General features: G+C 34.2%; 1 protein-coding gene across 1 annotated transcript in view; it reads left to right on the top strand.

Moving 5' to 3' along the window:
• The window catches only part of LUZP2 (leucine zipper protein 2), a 517,934-nt gene that overhangs the window by 216,312 nt on the left and 277,706 nt on the right, over nt 1–23,916 (top strand). Inside the window, exon 4 of the mRNA XM_074227567.1 lies at nt 3,444–3,506. Coding sequence (XP_074083668.1) covers nt 3,444–3,506 — 63 coding nt within the window. The remainder of the gene's footprint in view (nt 1–3,443; nt 3,507–23,916) is intronic.

Genomic DNA, 23,916 nt, shown 5'->3' on the forward strand with positions numbered 1-23,916 from the left:
CATCTCATCTCCCCAGTGACTCTGAATACATAAGGTGCTAGTGTATACATTTTTTAAGCCAAGTGGAAACTACAGAGATTTCATGTTTACCTAAGAGACTGTGCTGGCACCAAAGGAATCCTAAACAGCATATTGAAACAGCAGGGAGAGATTGCAAATCGTCTTTCTGGAGCTATGACTAGAGCCAAGATTGCCCTGGTTGGTGAAAGCACTAGAGTGTGTATTGTAATGAATATGAAGACCAGGAATTGACTCAGAGAAAAAAAAAATTAATGTAATAATACAACAAAACATTATGTCTTATACCTCCCTTTGAACAGTTGCTTACCATTGGTTTTTCTGGAATTTTCATTTGGTGTTTAAGGGAGAAAGGGAAATAGACCTTTCCTTAGAAGGATCTTTAAATCTGGGCAAGTCTGTGTTTTTGGGTCTATGCCCATTCATTGAGAATGGCCACCATTCAACCAGTCATATACAAGATGAACTTTTCACTTCATTTTCTCTTATATCTTACTTTTCATATTTTTCAGCTGCTTCAAGGAAAATAGAAAAGACATACTCATGGAAATTGCAAAGCATTTAACTAATTTGTCAGAAACAGCAATTACTAGCTCTCTCTGAAATTGAGAGCTGAATTGATTTATCCCAAACAATCATCACCGTGCCCAAGGCCTACATTCTTTCATGGTCTTTGATGCATCATAATTCATGGTTTTTAAAAAGCTAGATAGACATGTTTTTTTCTGGGGAAACTTCCTTTTATGATATCTAAGCTTCTGAGTAGTAAATCAGTAATAGAGCCTTCTGTTTTATCCTCTTTTTAGTTAGTGAAATGATAGCAAAATAATTGTCATAGGTCCATTACCATTGCAAATTTCATTGTCTTTTGGTTTGGGATCATAGAGTTTTAGAACTGAAAAGGATGGCATTGAGTCACAGATAAGAAAACTGAGGTTCAGAGAGACAGAAGAATATGATACAGACTGTTTTAGAGTCATAGTTGTATAAGTGGAAATGACCTCAGGAGACCTAAATAAATGACACTAAAGAGACCTTTTATTTAGTTCAATGATCATTTCATAGGTTGAAGAAACTGAGGCTTATGGAGTGTGTGTCTTACCCAGTTTCATAGATAGTAAGATGTTGAATGTGGAATTTGAATTCAGGCACTAAATAAAGTACCACTGAATCAAGCTCAAACCCACATAGCAGGTTTCCAGAATCTGACTCTAACTCCATCCTTCTACTTCCTCCTCCATAATGCTAGTCATGTTTGTATACACTTTATAATATCCAGAACTCTTTTTTTGTAAGGCAGTGGGGTTAAGTGGCTTGCCCAAGGCCACAGAGCTAGGTCATTATTAAGTGTCTGAGGCCAGATTTGAACTCATGTACTTCTGACTCCAGGGCCAATGCTCTATCCACTGCACCACCTAGCCACTCCTCCAGAGCTCTTTTTATCCAGGACTAAATCTTTTTATTTTCATGAGCTCTCTCTGGTCGGTATCATGTTCCCATTTTATTCACACAGCATCACTTTGTCTTTATGAGGTGATAACTTATGCTATTGTAAACTAGGGAAAAGTCAGACTTCCTACACAAGTCATCATTCTAGGATTTGGGTCCTAGCTTTAGAAAAATAAGGAACTCGGAGGACTTTTAATCTAACCCTGGTATTTTATTGAAGATGAACCATATTCTGAGGGAAATGAAAGTATGTGTCAAAGGTCATACAGAATATAAGCATCTACTATGTGATTTGAACTCAGGTCTTTCTGAATGAAAGTCTGGACTTCTTTATCAATTGCTATTTCCTGCCCATAAAATTATATAGCTACTAGGGAGTTAAGGCACATTAAATTACACAAATTTTTTACCTTTCCTTAAATCAATTATACATTAATATAATTATGATAGTTCCCCTCAATTTCTTCTCTTTTGTATTATTCATTCACATACACATAAATGCATCTATTACAGAATCATCCTGTCTCAAGAGGTAGCCAATGAGATAGCCAATCATCCCTTCTTATGTAAGCTCCGTGTTTAGCTACTTAGTCTCTTGCAGAGTCTGTCCTCAAACTTCCAATCGTTCAGCATCTTCCAGTTATAAATCCTTTTCAATTTATTTCCACAGAATGCCTTCCCATAGGTAGCGCTGGATGGATAATATAGAAGATAGAGTTTGGCTTGGAGTCAGAAAGCAAAGAGTTGAAATGGGATTTCAGATGCTTTCTAGCTGTGTGACATTGGGCAAATCACTTTACCGCTGTCTGCCTCAGTTTCCTCATCTGCAAAATGAAGATAAAGCTAGTACCTGTCTCCCAGGGTTGTTGTGAGGGTCAGTGAGATAAAAATTATAACATGCTTAGCACATTGTTTGACAGAGTGGAGTGATATATAGATAGATAGTTCTAGGTATACAAACACATATGTCTATGTTGCTTTATATGCATATATTTAAATATGTAGACATATGTAGACACAATTCAAACACACATATACGGGGATGGGTATGCTAGGTATGTATATATCTACATATTTTACATATATATATATACATATATATATATATGAACATACAAATAAATACAATATCTCTCTATACATATATAAATTTTTATATAAAAACATGCCAATCACTTATTTTTACAATTTCAAAATGTTTATTTTAAAATAAACAAAAACAATAAAAAAACAAATTATCAACCAACCTTCTTAAGAGTATTGATCTAAAGCAAGCTTGGTTATATCTAGCAAATAAAACTGTATAGTCTGTCTTGCTGAATGGCTGCCTGAGCTTAAAAATAGGGAAATTATGGAAATTCTATTATTACTCATTTCAATTCAACAGTTTTTTTTTAAAATCACCTATGGTTTGTAAGGCTCTAGGCAGGGTGAGTTAAACAAGGAAGGAAGAAGGGAAGGAAGGAAGAAAGGAGAAGGAAGGAAGGAAGGCGTGAAGGAAGGAAGGAAGGAAGGAAGGAAGGAAGGAAGAGGGGGGAGGAAGGGAGGGAGGGAAGGAAGAAACTAATTTCCTTGAAGGTGTAGCTTAATTGTTCCAGGAGAAACGAAACAGATACAAAAAGCAAGTAAATATAAACTAGAGTCATAATGGAAGGTTATTTCAAGAGGAAATTGTTAAGGGAATAAGGAAGGTCAGTAGGAGGAGGTGACATTTGTACTGTTCTGTAACTCTGGGGATTCTACCCCTTGCAAAGAAAATATTGTTTCAATGTATGTTGACTTTATCTGAGAAATCTCTCTCCTTGTCAAGTTATGTGATTATCCTTACCCTAATCTGTCCTAATTTTTTTTTTAATCTTTGTTAGATTTTGGCATCTCATATACTGGGAAACTATTGTTTGGGATTTTGTATTTTTGTTTGTGTGTCGTACAATGTAAATCATTTAAAGAACAAATCTATTGTTCTATTCTTGCAGTCCAAAAAGATCCAAGCCCAACTGAAGGAACTGCGTTATGGGAAAAAGGATCTGATTTTCAAGGTGAGTCTATCTATTTGTTTGTTTTATATTTCAATATTTTGATTTTGGTTTTCATATTGCTGTTCCATGTATTTTCTTAGAATAAGTGAAACCTCAAATTCATTCAGTGAGATTAGAAATGCATTTAAAACATAGAAGGGATCATAATTTCCCCTTTTAGGTAATTAAATTTGGGGATATGTAAGGGCTAACCTGTTTCTACTGATAATGCTTTCAAAACCCAACTCAATTCAACAAATGTTTATAAAATATGTAATATGCTGTGCTAGTTGCTCATATAATGTCTATATCGAATATGTATTCTATATTTGCACAAATATTTATGCCGTATGCATTTTATGTGGAAATAGGTCACACACAGGCATATCCACACATGAATGAGCACATATACATCATATGATATATGACCATATACATAATGTGTATATTTTGATAGAGTTGAGAATATTTCAAATCAAACATGCTTCAATGAATATGCTTTCTAAACCCAATTCAATTTACCAAATTTTTAAAAATGTCTACCATATGCAGTGCTCACTTGCATAGGATATGTATCTTTTATATCTATAGATAGAAAAAGGATGCGTAGCTATAAGAGATGTAGGATATACACACATTTTTGTGCATATAAATACAGATCTATTCAGATAGAGCAAATTATAATATTTTAGTTTTGAACTGTGCTCTCAAGAATGATATTTTCCTATGTCTTCTAATAAGATAGGTCAACATATATTCGGTAACTAAAAATCTGAGGGTGATGTCTAGGTAATACTCCTCCCACATCCTGGGAGTAAAGAGATTAAAAACAAAACCATTTCAACCCTTGAGATGTTTGCCTTTGACTAAATAGATATGGCAGCTAGATGATAAAGTGGACAAAGCACTAGGTTTACTATCAGGAAGATTCACTTTCATGAACTCAAATATGATCTTAGAAGTTTGTAAGATATGTGACACTGGGCAAGTTACTTAACCCTGTTTGCCTCAGTTTCCTCATATAAAAATGAACTAGAGAAGAAATGACAAACTTTTCGACTATCCTTGCCATAGTACCCCATAATAGAGTCACAAAGAGTTAGATATGATTAAAACTACTGAGCAACAAGATATGATATATTCATTGTTGTTATAGATAAGACAAGATTATATTGATGGAAGAAACTCTCTTTTTTATCTGAATATGTAGTCTTATATGCTAAAATGGGGGCAGCAAGATGTTAAGACCCTTACCCTTGCAACCAATTTGTGTTAGAAGAGGGATTTGAAGTCAGGTGTTTTTTTTTTTTAATTTAATTGTTTTTTAATGACATGTAAAATAGTTTTCAACATTCATTTTTTATAAGATTTTTGAGTTCCACATTTTCTACCACCCTCATTTCCCTACCTTCTTCCTCACAACAATGAGAAATCTATTATATATTCTACATGTACAAGTTAAGCACATTTCCATAGTAGTCATTTTGTAAAAGTAGAATCGTAAGAGAAAGGAAAAAAAAAAAATGTGAGAGAGAAAAAGACCAAACATACAACAAATTTTAGAAAGTGAAAATAGTGTGCTTTGAAATTATATAGATATAGATATATAGATATAGATATAGATACAGACTCAAAAGTTTGTTTGTTGATATCGATGACATTTTCTATCCTTTAGAATTATCTTAACTGATTTGCTGAGAGGAACTAATTCCACCATAGCTGATCATCACACAGTGTTTCTCTTGATTCTGTTCTCCTGGTTCTGTTCATGTCCCTCAACATCAGTTCATGCAAGTCTTTCTAGGCTTTACTAAAGTCTTTCTGCATATGATTGCTTGTATAACGATAATTCTCTATCACATTCATTTACCACAGTATGTTCAACCATTCCCCAATTAATGAGCATTCCCTCAATTTCCAATTCTTTTTCACCACAAAAATAGCAGCTATAAATATTTTCGTACTGTGGATCTTTTTCCCCTGTTTTATGAGCTCTTGGTGGGTACAGACCTAGTAGTGCTATCGATGGAACAAAGGGTATGAGCAATATCATAACTGTTTGGACATAGTTCCAAATTACTCTTCAGAATGTTTGAATCAGTTTACAGCTCCACTAACTGTGTATTAGTATCCCTATTATCCTACATCTCCTGCAACATTGATCATTTTACTTTTTTGACACATTAGCCAATCTGATAGGTGGGAGGTGCTACCTCAGACATGTTTTCAGCTGCATTTGGGAATCCCATTCACCTGCACCTGATCACAGGTAGCTTTATTTTCTTCATCTTAAAACTGGAATCGAGGTCTTTTTTGACTTGAAGTGTTATTCTCTATCAACTCCAGTCTGTTGTTTCTTTTATTTGTATATTTTATTCACAAGCCAAATATATATACAATCTAATTGCAAAGTGGGGGAGAATAACTGGGGTGGAAAAGCAGGTAAGTCTTATTTGTAGGTGGCGTTTTAACTATGCTTTCAAAGAAGCATTCTAACAGTCAGAGGGAGAATCTCTGGGGCTTTCCTTTCATCTAGAGTCTACTTACTCCCTCAGACACGTTTGTCATTCCCAACAGCACTCCAATTGCTCAAATTTATATCTCAGTAGAGTTGAACTTGAAATCCTACTGGGGCAGGACCTTAATTAGTTTCTTCCCACTCTCCCCCTCAACCTTATAAAAGTGTGTTTGAATAGGTAGAAGGAATATTAGAAATTAGAAGGTCTGTGAATGCAGGTGAGCTCATTATTTGGAAGGGATTTGCCAAAGGCAATCTTTGATGTGATTTCTAGTCTAATAATTGGTGGTAGTGAGAAATGGAAAGAACTGACACTCCGTATTTATTTTTAATTTTCATTCACAATAGTAATAGTTGACATTTTTATTCATAGTTCCTAGTAACTACTTTAACAGATATTAACTGATTAATTGGTAAGTTACTTTATAGTTTGCAAAATACTACAAATGCATTATTTTATTTGAGCCTTGGAGTAGCATATCAATAACTGGGTAAATATTTTAGTTCTTAATGTCCCCTTGAGATGAAGAAAGTGACGATGAGAAAGATGATGTGATTTACTCAATATTACATATCTAGTCAATTTTCAAAAAGATCAAATTCTGTTTATTATATCATGCTATTTATCATATCATTTGTTATTCAATGGTGAATGGAAAACAGCTTAGTTCCTAAGTGATTGGGGTGGGATTCATGGTCATATGAAAAAGAATAGATATATAAGGAGTGGATAATCTTTCACGAATGATCATGGCCAGATTTATAGCAAGGATTATATGGCCAGGGCTTCATCTCAAGAAGACAAAATTTAAAGGAACTTGTTCATGTCCCTGGTGAACCAAATATCCATTAAGATCTCCATCTAGATATCCTTTATTAAACCTCTCTTGCTGAATGTACCTTATTCTCCTCTTTGTTCCAACAGTTAAAATAGCTGTTTTTTGACTCTGTTCCAAACTGTTGTTCTCCCATTTTTTAAAATGAGAAATAGGATTAAATAATCAGTGTAGTAAGAAAGGGTGCAAAAAATTCAAGTATGTAGAGGGGAGATGGAAGGGAGAATCGCAATTCTCTGTGTTAATGTTCTACATCTCAAAACAGCCTAGGAAATTGGCTTCTGTGACACATAGTGACTTTGATATATCTGCTATAGGATCAAATGAGGTCGTTGACTCATGGATTCTGAGCCAGGAACTTTGTTAGAAGTTATTGAGTCCAGTCCCTTTTATTTATAGATGAGCAAAATGAAGTTATTGACTAAAACCCCTTTCTTACAGATAAGGAAACTGAAGCTTAGAAAGGTTAATTGTCTTAGAGTAAGGGTCACATAGCTGGTAACTATTTGTGGAAGGATTCAAACCCAGGTATCTGACTTGAAGTCCATCACTCTCTTCAATGATATACAGAGAACATTAGAAATCTTAAAATCCCATTTGGCTATTTTTTATTACCAATTTGGCTATTGGTTGTGGTCTTAGATTGAGTCAAAAAAGAGGAAATCACCCCAAATTTCGAACTATGTATTCTTCATTCTTGTTGTTGCTATGACCTGATGTTATGTGGAGATGATTAACAGAGCCAGAAATAGAATTGCTGCCTTTTCACTAAGCCCTCGAATGGTTGGAATAAATGGAAAGTTCACAATTGCAAAGCCAGTTGATAAATTTGTTTTATTTATTACTCTTGGTCAGTCCTGGGTCTCTGTTTCAGGAGAGAGACTAACTGTAGCAATTGTTCTCCCTATGAAGCAGTTAGGGTATCATTGTGATAGCTATAAGAAATCTGAACAGGTCGTGATTGTCTTTGGAGCTAACATTTTATGTTCTGGCCCCTCCCCTCCCCACAGCTTTTTATCTTTTCAGGAAGGCTTCAATATAGATACTCCATCATTGTTCTTCTACAGACTTTGGCAAACTCTCTGAGGAAGCCAAGATTTTCCTCTGGTGGCCTAGTTAGTGGGAGGAAATCTCAGAGGAATTCTAAATGAAAATGAGCATGGAGCCCAAGTTTGAGGTTAAATGTCTTCGGGCAGTTCCCATCCAAATGAGATTCAAAGGATTTTGAAATATTTAAGATAAGTAAGTTTACACAAATTAGACCCTACCAAACAAGAGTGACAGAGAAAATGGTTCATTAAAGAAGTTGCTAGAAGAAGCAATTAATTATTTGAATTCAATTTCACAAGTATTAATAAATTTCTATAATATGTTGAGAACACTGTACTAAATTCCAGGGATACAAAGCTAACTTCAAGAAGCTGGCACTCTACTGAGGAAATTAGAAGTTCCTAGGTAATTGAATTTAACAATACCTAAAATAATTTCTTGAGACGGAGACATGGATAATTTGAGGGATCAGAAAAGACCTGCTGTAGAAAGTGACATTTGAGAAACCTTTAAAGAAAACAGGGATTTTTGCAGAGGTGGAAATAAGAAGGGAGAACATTCCAGACATGAGGATCACCTATGCAAAGATTAAAAAGTGGGGGAGGGAGGATATCTGTGAATATCAAGTTATTTATCAACTTAGAAATGTTTTGTGATTACTTTTTAATAAAGAAGGAAATAATGTTGATATTAGGTACTCTTAAAATCTCCTTGAGCTTTAGTATCCCTATCTGAGAAGAGGGAATAGTGACACTTGGGCCAACTGTTTCACACGTTGTTTATAAGTCATTTTGTAAATATTAAAATATCATATATATGTGAGTTATTATTGGTGTTATTGTTGTCTACAGAATAGTACATTTGCAGTGATTTAAAAAAATCTTTCCCTCAAGGAACTTGTAATCGACCCGGGGAACAGCAATATTTATTTTAGAATTCTTAAATTTGGGACAGAAGAGGATTGTTTTAGCTGCTCTTGAATAAATAGGCAAAATGACATAGGGATAGAAAACTGGCCTTAGAGACAGAAAAAATGTAGGTGAACCAAATTAAGATTGATATCTACCAGCTATGTACCAAGGCTTAGTTATTCCATTTAGCAGCTTCCTGGCAGCTTTCTATGAGTCTATAAATTAAAGTCTGCTATTAAATCCCACAGAATAATGAAATCAGACAGGATAACAAATAACAAAATTAATGACTGACAATTATATAGGGTGTCCCAACCATCCTAGACAGTTTTAAGCTATACTTTATACATATACAAATATATACATACACATAAACAGATTTGCATAGATGAAGATATTCTATTCTGCCATTTTCCGTTTTATTACATATGACTCTGCCTTCTAAATATGCATCCTTTCCAAATAGATTCCATGCTGGAGTTCAGCTCACTTATTTTATAATAATAAAAAATAATCAATATATATTATGCTTCAGTCACTTTACTAAATTCTTTGAAGTTTTTATCTCATTTGATCCTCACAGCAACCCTGGACATTAGGATTTTATCCCCAATTTACTGATGATCAAACTGAGAAAAAATAGAAGTGAAATGACTTGCCTATAGTCTCAGTTAGTAAAAATATGAGATAAGATTCGAATTTGAGCATTCCTGACTCCAGGTCTAGAATTCTAACCATTGAACCACAGTAAGAGTTATGACATACTACTGCATAAAAGTAGAATCAATATTTTTCTATATTACAAATGAGAAAATACTCAGAGGGGTGAAAACAGGCTTTTTTAAATGTGACCAGTCATCGACCTATTATATCTAAGGGGAGGGATAGACAGAGAGACAAAGAGAGGGAAAGAAAGACACAAAGATCTACCAGGTTTGGCAGAAACGGCCAGTGTTTCTGCTGTGAAGTTATAGGCTTATAGAACCCAGAGTCATCTTGCTGCCATAGGAAAGGATTTATCTTCTATTTCTGCCATCTTTATTTTTTTTCCTTGGTTATCAGTGTCTGTGTCTTCTCGGTTATACTGTTGCCCAGAACTTGGCAATAGGGAGTCAGGCATCATATTTGCCCTCAAAATATTCATGGCAAAATGTTGAATAGCTCTTTGTTGTGATGAATTAGTTATCACGAGATACCTGTTTCAAGAATAATAGTGTTCTTCAATCCTGAAATAGGAAAGTTTTTTTTAGAAATAATGGAGTTTAGTAGGGCTGTTACATGGCATAGTGGATAAAGCACTGGCCTTGAACTCAGGAGTACCTGGGTTCAAATCTGGTCTCAGACACTTAATAATTACCTAGCTGTGTGGCCTTGGGCAAGCCACTTAACCCCCATTTGCCTTGCAAAATAGGCAATAATGGAGTGTAGCTGCTCCCCACATTTTTAATATAGAAGGGAAGTAGGTGTCAGAAAGTTGAAGTGACCTTCCCAAATTTTAAGTGATGGACAACAGGATGTGGGACTCCATCAAATAAGCACACAGTTTTATAAAGAAAGTAAGAGAAATGCATAATGAAAATTTGCAACTCTATGAACTTTTTGGAAAAAATCTAGTTCAAGAAGATGAAAATCCATAAAAATATTTCTAGAAATTGCGCCTATAATTCTCAATGGTTTCCTTAAAGTCAAGGACAAATTAGTCTCCCTGAAAGAGGATATGATTAGAATATTCATTGATCTATCAAAAACTAGTCTAAGAACATTGAGCTACTCTTTTGGAAAGAAGAGAGCAGTATGTCTACATATTGCTCTGAGGCTCCAGGAAGGGAATGAGTTAGACTTCCAATAAATACCTCATCATCTTCAGCTTCTCCCCACGATTTTCCATTTGGTCTGATTAAATGTAATTTCTTCATTGGATGTCTCTGTCATCATCATCATCTTTTGAATTAGAACTTCTCTCCCCCTTTCTGCAAGGCAGATTCATTGTCAGATCTGAGCGTCAAGGAGGGTATCACTTCTTATCAAAAGTCAAGTAAGTTTTTAATTAAGGTACCAGAAAGCTGCTTCTTCAGTGCTGTCATTTATTGCTGTCTCTCTTTCCAAGATTTGTCTTTCACTTGGAACTAAGAAGAAATGAAATAAATTACCTCTCCCTACTTCAAATAGCTAGAGGGTTAAGAGGTGGTGATTTATAATTATAATTGTTCAAGACAAATAGAAAGACAGATTCCCAAGAAAATATTGCATACACAACTAATTACCTGCAGAACTCTGACTAGAATCCAAGATTCTATTGATTCTTGGTCCAATTTTCTACTATATTTAATTCCCTGCTTTGTCTTTCTATTGGCTCTCACTTAAAATTTCTAAATTTGACTTGAAGATATTGGGAAGAGCTTGCTCTAAAGGCTATTTCCACATTATTGTTAACTATTGAGTGAACTGGATAATTGTTGCCACTTTGTGTTTCTTGAACATAAACTTATGTGATTAAAATGCTGATCCAAACTGCTGGAAGGCTTCTAGTGGTTGGACCACTCTGGTCACAATTTTCAGGTAGGGAAATAATTTTAAATCATGAACTTTCAAAATTGGCATTGTTATTAGAGTGTCACTGTCATTTATGTAAAAATTTATATGCAATTTATTTTACCTGATACATTTGGGGTTGCCGTTAATGATGAAAATTGAAGCATTGACATCAACAAGTATCAGAATATTTTCTAAGTACGTTGAACTATCATTAAGGGTATTCAAGCAAGCATTTGCCCCTTAATTTTTAAGCTCTTGTGTAATTTAAGGTAATTTAGTGCATCTGTTTCTGATTAATTTGTACTTAGCTCATCAGTACATTTCACTGGCTTTTTAATGAGCAAAAACATTTTTGTCCCATTTGTTTGTTAGAAGGTGTACTTTACTTGATTTAAATGAGTTCCATCCCAAAGGGCAGGAAAACCTGAAGGGAGGAGGCTTGGGACATTTCTAAAGTTTCCCAAATTTTGGCTGGATACTTAAAGAGAGTCTGTTTTGGCTGGGTATTGTTGTCTACACATTTTTATTGTAGGGTACTTCTTCCATGAATATGTGTTTTTCTCCTGATGACGCCAATCAAAATCTACCCATGTCATTTCATACTTTCTGGATTTTCTCTCATAAATCCTCCATGGGCTTTTGTATTTGGGAAATTTTCAGACAGTGTTTCTAAGAGATATTTAACATTGAATTGAGAAGAGACAAGAAAACTTATAATGACCAATTAAGAAAGAAACAGTGAAAAAGAGGGAGGAAGGAAGGAAGGAATGAAGGAAGGAAAAAGAAAGAAGATAGTCTGAAGTGTTTGACCTATATGTCACTTATCATTTCTATCCTAATGCTTTCCTGTATTACCATGAAACAAGGAATTAACCTCTCACGGTATAAATCAGGTATCATTTTGTGATATATAAGACATATATGAAAAAAAACACATACATAAAGCAAACCCAGCAGCCAGGTGATATGATCTACAAAGTGTCAGGCTTGGAAAACTCATTTTCCTGAATTCAAATGTGACCTCAGATAGTTACTAGCTCTTTGTCCTTGCATGAGTCACTTGATTTTTTTTGCCTTAGTTTTCCCATCTGTCAGATGAACTAGAGAAGAAAAAGGCAGACTACTCCAGTATCTTTGCCAAGGAAAATCCTATCTTGGAAAGAGTCAATACAATTAAAAAAACCATTCAACAACAAGGAGCAATGAAAAAGATCAATTCAATCAACTTACTTTTTCCCAGCAATTAAAATTTACAAAGACTTTTTAGCTCTTAAATTTATGTTCTTAGTCTAGGGTGTTTAGGTTCACACTGGGTTTATGAATAGATATGGTGTCCATGGACATTTATTGGGGGAAAAAATTCAGTAAACACTGTTTTCCTTTGTAATATTGTATATTGTATTTTATGAATTTGGATATCAATCTCAGAAATGGTCCATACATAAAAATGGTTAAATACCTCTTTACTATGTGTCACATACTGTGGCAATTTACAAAGAAAGGCAAAACCATTGATATCCCAATGAAAAAGATATCATGTAAAAAATTGTAGATACTTAGTAGATACAATGCAAAGGGAAGATAATATCAGCAGAAAGGCACTAAGTGCTGTAGGAATCAGAAGGAATGGGCCTGTAGAAGGTGGGATGTAAGCTGAACCTTAATGGTATAGAGTTACAAAGACCATTAAATGATACAAAAAGACAGCAAGGACAGATAAAGTATTACAAACTATGGTCTTTGGGAGATTTGGTTAACTGGCAAGAACACACAGCAAACTTGTAGGTAACAAGACACCCCTTCTAGAAAGCTTCTTGAAATGAATCTTTGTAGAATTGTGCAAAATGACACCCAAGAGTAAAAACAGCTAGGCTCACCCTGAGTGAGTCCCACTGACTTCTTTCTTCTCTCTGCTCATACCATAAAAAAATCAGAGATTTAGCAATAGAAGGCAATATCCCACTGCTAGTAAGCCAAATGCTTAAGTTTCAAATGCATGACCTGTGACTACTAATCTAATATTCTTTCTACTATTGGCTCTTTTTGCCTGAAGAATTGCAAAGATTGTCTCAATACATTGGCAATACATATATTGTTGTTGAGTTGCTTTTCAATATATTGAACTCTTTGATCTTATTTGCTGTTTTCCTAGCAAAGATATTGAGATGGTTTGCCCTTTCCTTTTCCAGTTCATTTTACTGATAAAGAAACTGAGGCAACATGGTTAAGTGACTTGCCCAGCACCATACTTATTAGCTATTTAAATTTAGCTAAGTTTGAACTCAGGAAAATGAGTCTTTCTAATTACAAAACCCCATGCTATATCTACTGGGTCACCTAGCTGTTGCATTCGGGTGCCCTTGCCCAACAAAAAGAGGTAAATACATAAGGCAACATAACTTAATATTTACTATAAATTATAGAATATAGTAGACAACTATAGAATGTCAGATAAGAGTCCGGAAATCTCATCTTCCTGAGTTCAAGTTGGACCTCATAAACTTGCTAATTGAGTGACCCTAAGCAAGTCACTTAACCCTCTTTGCCTCAGTTTCCTCATCTATAAAATGGTCTGCCAAGAAAACCACAAATGAGGTCAAAAAGTTGGGCAGTACTAAAAATTATTCAATAGCAACAAAACAGAATATATTACTTAAAAATCACAAATAAGTTTTCTTATTTTTTTTAGATATATTGGTGGGAGGAAAAATTTATCCTAGCTATCACTAGGTTGAAATAATCTAAACTTTCCTTTCTCCCAAGCTTAGGTCAGAGTAAGAACTCTAAATGCTAAAATAAATAGTTAACATTTGCTCAATTTAAGGAGGGAAATATAGACAGTATATTATGCGATATACTATAATGTTAGAAATGTTATCATTAGCAAAAAAGAGTATCAAATAATGTTTTGGTCATTGTTTAGTCATTCAGTTTTACCTGGTTCTATGTGAACCCATGGATTTTTTTCATAGAAATAGTAATTAATGGTTCACCATTTAATTTTCCAGTGGATCCTCATTTTATAGAAGAAGAACTGAGGCACATCAGTGTTGTAATTTGCTTTATGTAACTAGTAAGCAGTTGAGACCAGATGTGACCTCAGAACTTTTAGACTTGAAGTCTAATGCTCTATCCACTGTACCACCTTGCTGTGCCTAATATTATAAGAAAAACATGATTCTAGATACAACTTTAAATAGTATTTATCAGTCAAAAATGAGATGGAGTTCAAAGGCATTTCCCCTGCAGGCAATCTTCCGACTCCAGAAATTTCTGGTAGGCCTTCGGGCATTAGAAAAAGAGAGCAATTTCAGTAATTTTTTTTTTTTTTGCTTTTTAAAGGCTTTATTTATTATTTTATTGTATGCAGTAACATGTAAAAACAATTTTTAACATTCATTTTCACACGTAAAATTTTAAATTCTCTCCTCCACAAACCTTCATTGAAAAAGTAAGCATTAGGGGCAGGTAGGTCGTGTAATGCATAGAGCGAGCACTGGCCCTGGAGTCAGGAGGGACTGAGTTCAAATCCAGTCTCAGACACTTGATAATTCCCTAGCTGTATGACTTGGGCAAGTCGCTTAACCCCATTGCCTTGGAAAAAAAAAGAAAAGAAAAGAAAAATCAAGCATTTTGATATAGGTTATACATTGTTATAGTCATACAAAATTTCCATAATAGCTATCTGTGAAAGAAAATATAATCCCCCCCCCCAAGAAAAAGACGTTCAAGGGTTCTTTCACTTGGGATAGGTTAGCATTCTTCATAAGTCTTTCAGAGTTGTCTTGGATCATTGTATTATTGAGAACAGCTAAAATCATTCACAGATGATCATCTTACAGGGTTACTGTACTTTGTATACAGCACACAAACAACAGCTCATGTAAGTCTTTCCAATTCCATCAAAATTGCATAGTACAGTTTATTTAGCCATTTCCCAATTGCTGGGCAGACCCCCCCCCCCCCAGTTTCCAATTTTTTTTTTACTATCAGAAACAAGGTATTAATAATTCTTGTACAAATAAGTACTTTTTAAAAAAAAATCTCTTTTGGGATAAAAATCTAATGTGGAATTGTTAGTCCAAAGGATATGAAAGGTTTTATAACCCCTTTGGTCATAGTTTAAATTGCTTTACAGAATGGTTGAATCTGTTCACAAATCCACCAGTCTTATTTTATTAATGTCTTATTTTTCTCACATCCTTTCTTAGATTTGTCATTTTTCTTTTCAATCCTATTAGCCATTGTAATAGGTTTGAGGTAGTACTTCAGAATTGTTTTAATTTGCATCACTCCAATCAATAGTGAGTTATAGACATTTTTCATATGGCTAGAGATAGCTGTTCATTTTTCAGTTGTTGAATGGCTTTTATTTTTATAGATTTGACTCAATTCTCTATGTTTGAGAAATGAGGCCTTTGTAAAAGAAACTTGCCTCAAAATTCTGTTTTATAGATACTATTACTAATTGAATTTCCCTATATACTTTTTCTTCCCCTATTTATTTTATTCTCTCTTATCTTTCACTTTGTCCTTCCTCCAAAATATTTTGCTTCTGACTAGCTCCTTTCTGATTCTCTCTTCCTTTCTGTCACCCACTCACCTTCACTTATCCCCTTGTCCTCCTACTTTTCAAAGAGGTAGGATAGATTTTTATACCCAATTGAGCATTTGTGTTATTCTCTTTGAATGTTCATGAAAGTAAGATTCCTTCACTTCCCCTCACTTCCCCACCTCTTCTGATCATTGTAAAAATGTTTTCTTGTCTCTCTTATTTCAGATAATTTGTCTTGTTTTACCTTTCTTTTTTACCCCAGTACATTCTGTTTTCAAAATTAATTTCATTTTTGTATTATTCCTTTCATATTCAACTCACACATGTATTCTATATCCAAATGGACTCATTCTAATGGCCCTAATGAGAATATTCTTATTAGTTACCAGTACCATCTTCCCAAATAAAAATATAAACAATTTGCTATTTTTAAATTCCTAATGATTTCACCTTCACCTTTATCGGTTATGTTTCTCTTAATTCCTATATTGGAAGGTCAAATTTTCTCTTTAACTGGTCTTTTCAAAAGGAAAGTTTGAATGTTCCTTATTTCATTTCATATTCAACTTTTTCTCTGAAAGATTGTGGTCAATTTTACTGAATAGTTGATTCTTGGGAATCTAGCTCCCAAGACAAACCCAGAAACTGTATGAACACAATTATAAAGCACTTCTCACTCAAGTAAAATCAGATCTAAATAATTAGAAAAATGTCAATTGCTCGTGGTTAGTTTGAGCTAATGTAACAAAAATGACAATTCTACCCAAATTGAATTACTTATTCAGTGCCAAACCAATCAAACTACCAAATAGCCGTTTTACTGAACTAGAAAAAGTGTTAACAAAATTCATCTGGAGCAACAAAAGGGCAAGAAATAGCAAGGGAACTGATGAAAAAAAAATGTAAAGGAAGGTGGCCTTGATCTACCAGATCTAAAATTATACTATAAAAAAGCAGTCATAAAAACTGCCTGGTACTGTTTAAAAAATAGAGTAATGGATCAGTGTATTAGGATATGTCAAAAGAAACTTCAGTAAATGACCTGAGCAATCTCCCATTTGACAAACCCAAAGGTATCAGCTTCTGGGATAAGAACTCACTATCTGATGAAAGTTGTTGGAGAATTGGAAAATACTATGGCAAAAACATGGCATAAACCCACATCTCACACATACTCAAATAACGTCAAAATGGGAAGATGATTCAGACATAATGGGTGACACCACCGATAAATAGACCAAGAAATTATCTATCAGATCTATGGAAAAGGGATAAATTTTTGACTGAACAAGAATTAGAATACATTGCAAATTGGCAAAAATAAATGATTTTGACTATATTAAATTAAAAAGGTTTTGCACTAATAAAATCAATGCTGTCAAAATTAGAAGGAAAGTAGAAAGCTGGAAAACAATCTTCACAACCAGCATTTCTGATAAAGGTATCAATTCTAAAATAGAGAATTACATAAAAGTTATAAGGTTATAAGTCATTCACAATTGATAAATGGTCAAAGGATATGGATAGACAGTTTTCAAGTGAAGAAAGTAAAGCTATAGATAGATAGATAGATAGATAGATAGATAGATAGATAGATAGATAGATAGATATAGATATAGTTATAGATATAGATATAGATAGATAGATAAAATATGTGAAAAACTGATCCAAATCATTATTGATGAGAGAAATGTAAATTAAAACAACAAGGTATCTCCTCACACTTATCAGATTGGCCAAGATGAGAAAAAGGAAAGATCATTAATGTTAGAGAGGTTATAGAAGGATTGGAACATTGATGCATTCCTGGTGGAGTTTTGAATGGATCCAACCTTTTTGGAGAGCAATATGGAACTATGCCCAAAGAGCAATAAAACTGTTCATACCCTTTGACCCAGCAATCCCAATTCTAGGACTATATCCAGAAGGAATCATAAAAAAGGAAAAGTCCTACATGTTCTAAAATATGCAGAGCAGCTCCCTTTGTAGTGTCAAAGAATTGGAAATTGAAGGAATCCCATCAATTGGGGAATGGCTAAACAAGTTCTGGTACATGAATTATATGGAACACTAATGTTCTATAAGAAACAATAAATGGTCGAAATCTACAGAAGTATGGAATGGCTTACGGGATCTGATGCTGAGCGAAGGGAACAGAACCAAGAGAATGATGCACACATTAATAACATTATTGTGAGATGAACAACCTTGATGGAAGCAGCAACTTTCAGAACTTCAGAATTCTAGGACAACCATAATAGACTGGCTGTGGATAATGTTATCTCTATCCAGAGGAAGAAAAACAAAACAAAAATCAAAAACAACAAAAAAACCTTCAGAAACTCATGAACATTTTATGAAAAATATCTCCTGTGTATGTATCTCTTTCCCTTAATTCTAAGTCCTTGAATGAAAAATGACTAATATGTAAATATGTTTATTAAAAATATGTACAGTGCTAAGGTGATTGTTCCTCCTGAGGGGAAGGTGGAAGGAAATTTTGTAACTTAAAAAATATACATGTGCATATGGATGAAAATAAATAAATTTTAAAAATGATGATATGTAGGATCACTTTTATTTTTGATCATGGATTTCAAGTGGTCCAATATTATCTCTACTGAATCTATTTACCAGGTAAACTGTTTTTCCAATGAGTTATTTCAGTGTTTTTTTTCAATCTTATGGACTTGTTTTATTGTTTCTTGATTTTTCATAAAGTCATTAGCTTCCATTTGTTCAATTATAATATTTGAGAAATTATTTTCTTTAGTGAACTTTTGTACTTTTTTTATTTGACTAATTACACTTTTTAAGGAGTTTTTCATTCTGTCTGTGAAATTTTGTGCATCTTTTTTTCCATCTAGCCAATTGTATTTTTTTTTGCAAGGCAGATGGGGTTAAGTGACTTGCCCAAGGCCACGCAGCTAGGTAATTATTGTGTCTGATTCTGGATTTGAACTCAGGTATTCCTGACTCCAGGGACAGTGCTCTATCTACCCTGCCACCTAGCCGCCCCCCAACTGTATTTTTTAAGGAATTCAATTTCTCTTTGGTTTTTTGAATCTCTTTTACTCTTTGGCCTAGTCTGATTTTTAAGGTGTTATTTTCTTTAATTTTTTTTTGTTTGTTTCTCCTTTATCAAGCTGTTGGGTTTTTTTTCATGATTTTCTTGTATCACCCTCATTTCTCTTCCCAATTTTTACTCTACCTCTCTTCTTTAGTTTTCAAAATCCTTTTTAAGCTCTTACAAGACTTCAGCCCTATTTTTCTTGGAGGTATGGCTATAGGAGTTTTGTCTTTATCTTCTTCTGAGTGTGTTTTGATCTTTTTTATTATATAGTAACTTTCCAGGGTTAATTGTTTTTTTTTTCCTTTTATTTGCTCATTTCCCAGGCTTTTGCTAATTTTTTAACTCTTTCTTAAAGTGGGGCTTTGTTTTCTGGGAGCAGAGCTCCCTGTTTAAGCTTCAGGGGTTTTGTGCAACTGTTTTCAGAGGTATTTCTAGGGACGTATATATTTTCTGTTCTTCCAAGGTGATACAATCTAAGGAGAGGTATATTTACTGATTTTCCAGTCTATGCTGTCATGTGTGATTGACCCCAAATATTCTTTTCTGCCCTAGAACTGTGAAGAGGGTCCCAGCTCTTCTGAGTCCACAAACTATGGTATGCTAATGTGCCTCCACATCCTTGGACCCTCACCCACCCTTCCCTATGACTGCTATCCAAATATGAGCATGGGGATAGCAACAGAGTCTTAACTCAGTGCTAGCAACAAAATTCTGGTCTTTTTCTGACTTATTGTTCGACCCTCTTACTCTGTGAACAGAGAACTCTGGAAGGTACTGCTGAGCCCATTCAGTGCCCCTCAAGATTGGTTGCTGCTTTGCTGGGGCTTGGTCTGTACTGGCTCCTGTGACCCACTCTAGAATGTGATCTACTTTCACCCTGATGCAATAGATATTTCCTTTTGACTTTTGAAGTTGCCTTGGGCTGAACAATTGTTTCATTTAAACTTTTTTGTGAGTTATGCTGCTCCAGAATTTGTTTAGAGTCATCACCTAAAGGCGTTTGTAGGGGCTTGATGGGATAGTTCAGGTGAGTCCCTACCTTTACTCACCTTGAATCTGCCCTGGAGTCCAATTTTAAAGGGCAAATTGAGTACAAGCTAAATGTTTCATTTTGATTCTTCCATAGTGTCAAAATCCTGACTGGTCTTTTCCAAGCCATTCCTGTTGTCATACTTTCAACATTTAATAGACTTCATTAGTTAGGAAAATAATTATCAGTTCTGAAAATTGGAAGGAAACTCCAGAAACTAAGGTATCCAACCTCTACCTGAGCCAGAATTTCTAACACATAGTCCCTAACAAGTCATTATTTTGCTTCACTTATAACATCTCTAGAAGTCTGATAATTTACCCTGTTCATGACTACCAAAAATAGCCTCAAATTCCTTATCAGCAACAGACAGTTGTGAAGTAACATTTTTTTGAAAGAACATAATTACTTTGGGCATTTTGTATGTGTGGTTATAGAAATAGTGGATACTTAAGGAGGCTTTCATCTTTAATTAAAAAATAGATATATTTCAGTATAAACCTGTATGTTCAAACTGAATTTTTATTATGAACGTAAAATTGAAAGAAGGGCCAGTGGAGAAAATATCCAATCATTTCAGTAATTAAAAGATTTTAAAGCAACTTCTCCCTAATCCTTTCCCTTAATAGTGATACAAACTATGATTTTAATAAAATGAGAGAAGACTATTGTTCTTTCATAAATCCACTTTTGAGGGAGGTTGGCGCGGGGGGGGGGAGACATACATTGAGATACTTATTTCTACCACAAGTTGAATTTAAAAAATATTTATAGATTTATTTAATTCATTTTACTCCTTTTTTGTCAAAGATTCTCAAGTACAAGACTTCTGATAATTAAAAAAAAGATGAAACCAATTAACTCTCAAGGCAATTATATAGCAAGCTACAAACAACAAATACTGCTTTAAGCAATTAAATAAATAAAAGCTCTCCACCACCTATGTAGGCTGTGAAAGTAAATTTAATGCTTTCAGGTTCCAAGTGAGTATCCTTAGATATCATATACAATAGACCTTGTCATTACTGACCCAACATTCATGCCACTGTCTTAGCCACTGGATTTGGTGGGCATTATTTGTTGTTCTGCCTCATTATTATTTTTATTTATTCTACAAAGAATGATCATCCCAGCACTTCTCAATTCCTTAGATTATAATAAGGTAAAGGTTTTGAATATTGCAAAGAATTCAATTAGTGTTCTCTGAGGGACTTTTAGAAATGAATGAATGAATGAAATAGCCTTTATTCATTTAGCACGAATGCAATATGTATAGGGTATGGTCCTGATTGTTGAAGAGACAAATATAAATAAGTGTGAAAATCTCTGGTCACAAGGAGATTCCTTCCTAAAAAGGGAAGAAAAGCACATGATATAATCCATTTTTTGCCAGATTGCCGTATTTCCACTATCAGTACATAACCCCTCTGTGTCTTTTAATGCTTTGTGATATCTAAATGCTTTCATAAATTCTCAAAAAAACCCATCCTAAATCAGAAAGATCATACTCTGGTTCTTTTGGATATCAGGGGAATGGAAAGAAGTATGCATTTATAAAGCAATTAGCATGTTACAGTCATTGTGTTAAGTATTTTTTTTAACAAATATTCATCTCAATTGATGCTCATAACAATTCTACTAGGAAGGTGCAATTATTATCTCCATGTTACTAAAAAACTGAGGCTAATAGCTGATGCTAGGTTAGAACTCAGGACTTAACCCCAAGATATCATCTGATTTGATTTGCCAATTTACCACTCATTCTGTCTATCAATTGTCTGTTATTCTTAGCAGTAAATGGCACTTCTAGGCATTCATATCTTCAGTGATTTGTCTTATGCCAGGTTGCAAAAACATGCCATTGCTGGTAATTAGCTATAGCCTATTTATGTCCAACATATATCCATTGCTCACTGAATTATTTGTAATTTGTATTATGTTAAGACTTTGATTTTGTATTATTCATAGCAGACCCGGTGGAATATAGGTGTTTTTTTTTTTTTTAAAGACACTCTGGATTCTTTGAAAGCATCAGAAAATAACTCAACTATGTTAAAATCAAATTTCTTTAAACTATTGATTTTATGTCTCGGTTACTCATACTCAACCTGCAATTCACTGAATTTCTAGATTTTTTTTATTCATAGATCATAGATCCAAAAATGGCATACTTTGGTGATCTAATATCAGAAGTCTTTGGAGGTTATGGAAACTGTCTGAAGTAACTCAGAATTGGAAAAGTCAATGAATAAAAATGTAGAGACAAAGGAATTTTGTAAACCATAACGTGATGTCTTATGTCTGATTCCTGGAAAAATTCTGGAGTTCACTATTTTTTTTTGTTTGTTTTTTGCAAAGCAGTAGGGTTAAGTGACTTGCCCAAGGTCACACAGCTAGTAAATGTCTGAGGCTGTATTCAAACTCCTCCTGACTCCAGGGTCACTGCTCTAGCCACTGCCCCACCTAGCTGCCCCTAGAGTTCACTATTAATGGAACAATTCACAAAAGTATCCAATTATGTCTCTCCTACATCAAATTTGTAATTTTCTATTTTTAAATCAAAATTTAAGGCTTTATATTTAGTCCTAATAAATTCCAATTGATTACATAAAGCTGAATATTTAAACATGTCAATACCTTTTTTGGATCTATCCTTTTACCCAGTACTCCTAGTTTTGTGTCATCTGCATATATGGTAAACTCACAAAAACGCCTGATAAATATATCAGACAATATAGGACCATGGTAGTTAGAACGCTTGCATACTCTTTCTAAGTTTCTATGTTAGTTTTCAAGACTTCTTCTTGTTTCCCATTATTCTGTCAGCTATGAATCCACTTAAATATATGCTCATCTAACCAATACAGTTGTATCTTTCCTATAAGAATATTTCATTAAGAGGTGGCTAGGTGGTGCAGTGGATAGAGCACCAACCCTGGAGTCAGGAGTACTTGAGTTCAAATCGGCCTCAGACACTTAATAATTACCTGTGTGGCCTTGGGCAAGCCACTTAACCCCATTTGCATTGCAAAAAAAAAACTAAAAAAAAGAATATTTCATTAAGGCGGCAACTAGGTTGCACAGTGGATAGAGCACTGGTCCTGAAGTCAGGAGGACCAGAGTTCAAAGCTGGATTCAGACACTAAATAATTGCCTAGCTGTGTGACCTTGGGCAAGTCATTTAACCCCATTTGCCTTAAACAAATAAAATTTTTAAAAAAGAATATTTCATTAAAACCTGAGTAAATTTATCTGTGAGGCTAATCAAGTTATCAAAAAAAAGCAAATGAGGTTAATCTTCCATGAATTTGTTTCTTTAAACCCCTTTGAAAAACCAACTTATTTTTTAACATATTTACCAAAATCTTTTTTTTTAATAGTACATTCAAAAACTTTTCTAGGAAACTAAATTCAAGTTAATTCTCCCCTCATTCCTTTTTAAAAATTTGTTTCATTTGTCCTCTGTTGGATAGTATGTTTCTTATTATCTATAATGATTCAAATTTTTTTTTTTAAATTTCTGACACTGGAATGTCCTTCAATTGGGGAATGGCTTAGCAAACTCTGGTATATGTATGTCATGGAACACTATTGTTCTGTTAGAAACCAAGAGGGATGGGATTTCAGGGAAGCCTGGAGGGATTTGCATGAACTGATGCTGAGTGAGATGAGCAGAACAACAAAAACACTTATACCCTAACAGAAACTTGGGGGTGCTGATCAACCTTGATGGACTCGCTCATTCCATCATTGCAACAATCAGGGACAATTTGGGGTATCTATGAGGGAGAATACCATCTGTATCTGGAGAAAGAACTGTGAAGTTTGAACAAAGACCAAGGACTATTAACTTTAATTTAGGGAAAAACCCTGATATCATATTGTCTGATCTTGCTATCTCTTATACGTTGTTTCTGCCTTAA

Source organism: Macrotis lagotis, chromosome 3, assembly GCF_037893015.1.
Source record: "Macrotis lagotis isolate mMagLag1 chromosome 3, bilby.v1.9.chrom.fasta, whole genome shotgun sequence".
Taxonomy (NCBI): Eukaryota; Metazoa; Chordata; class Mammalia; order Peramelemorphia; family Peramelidae; genus Macrotis; species Macrotis lagotis.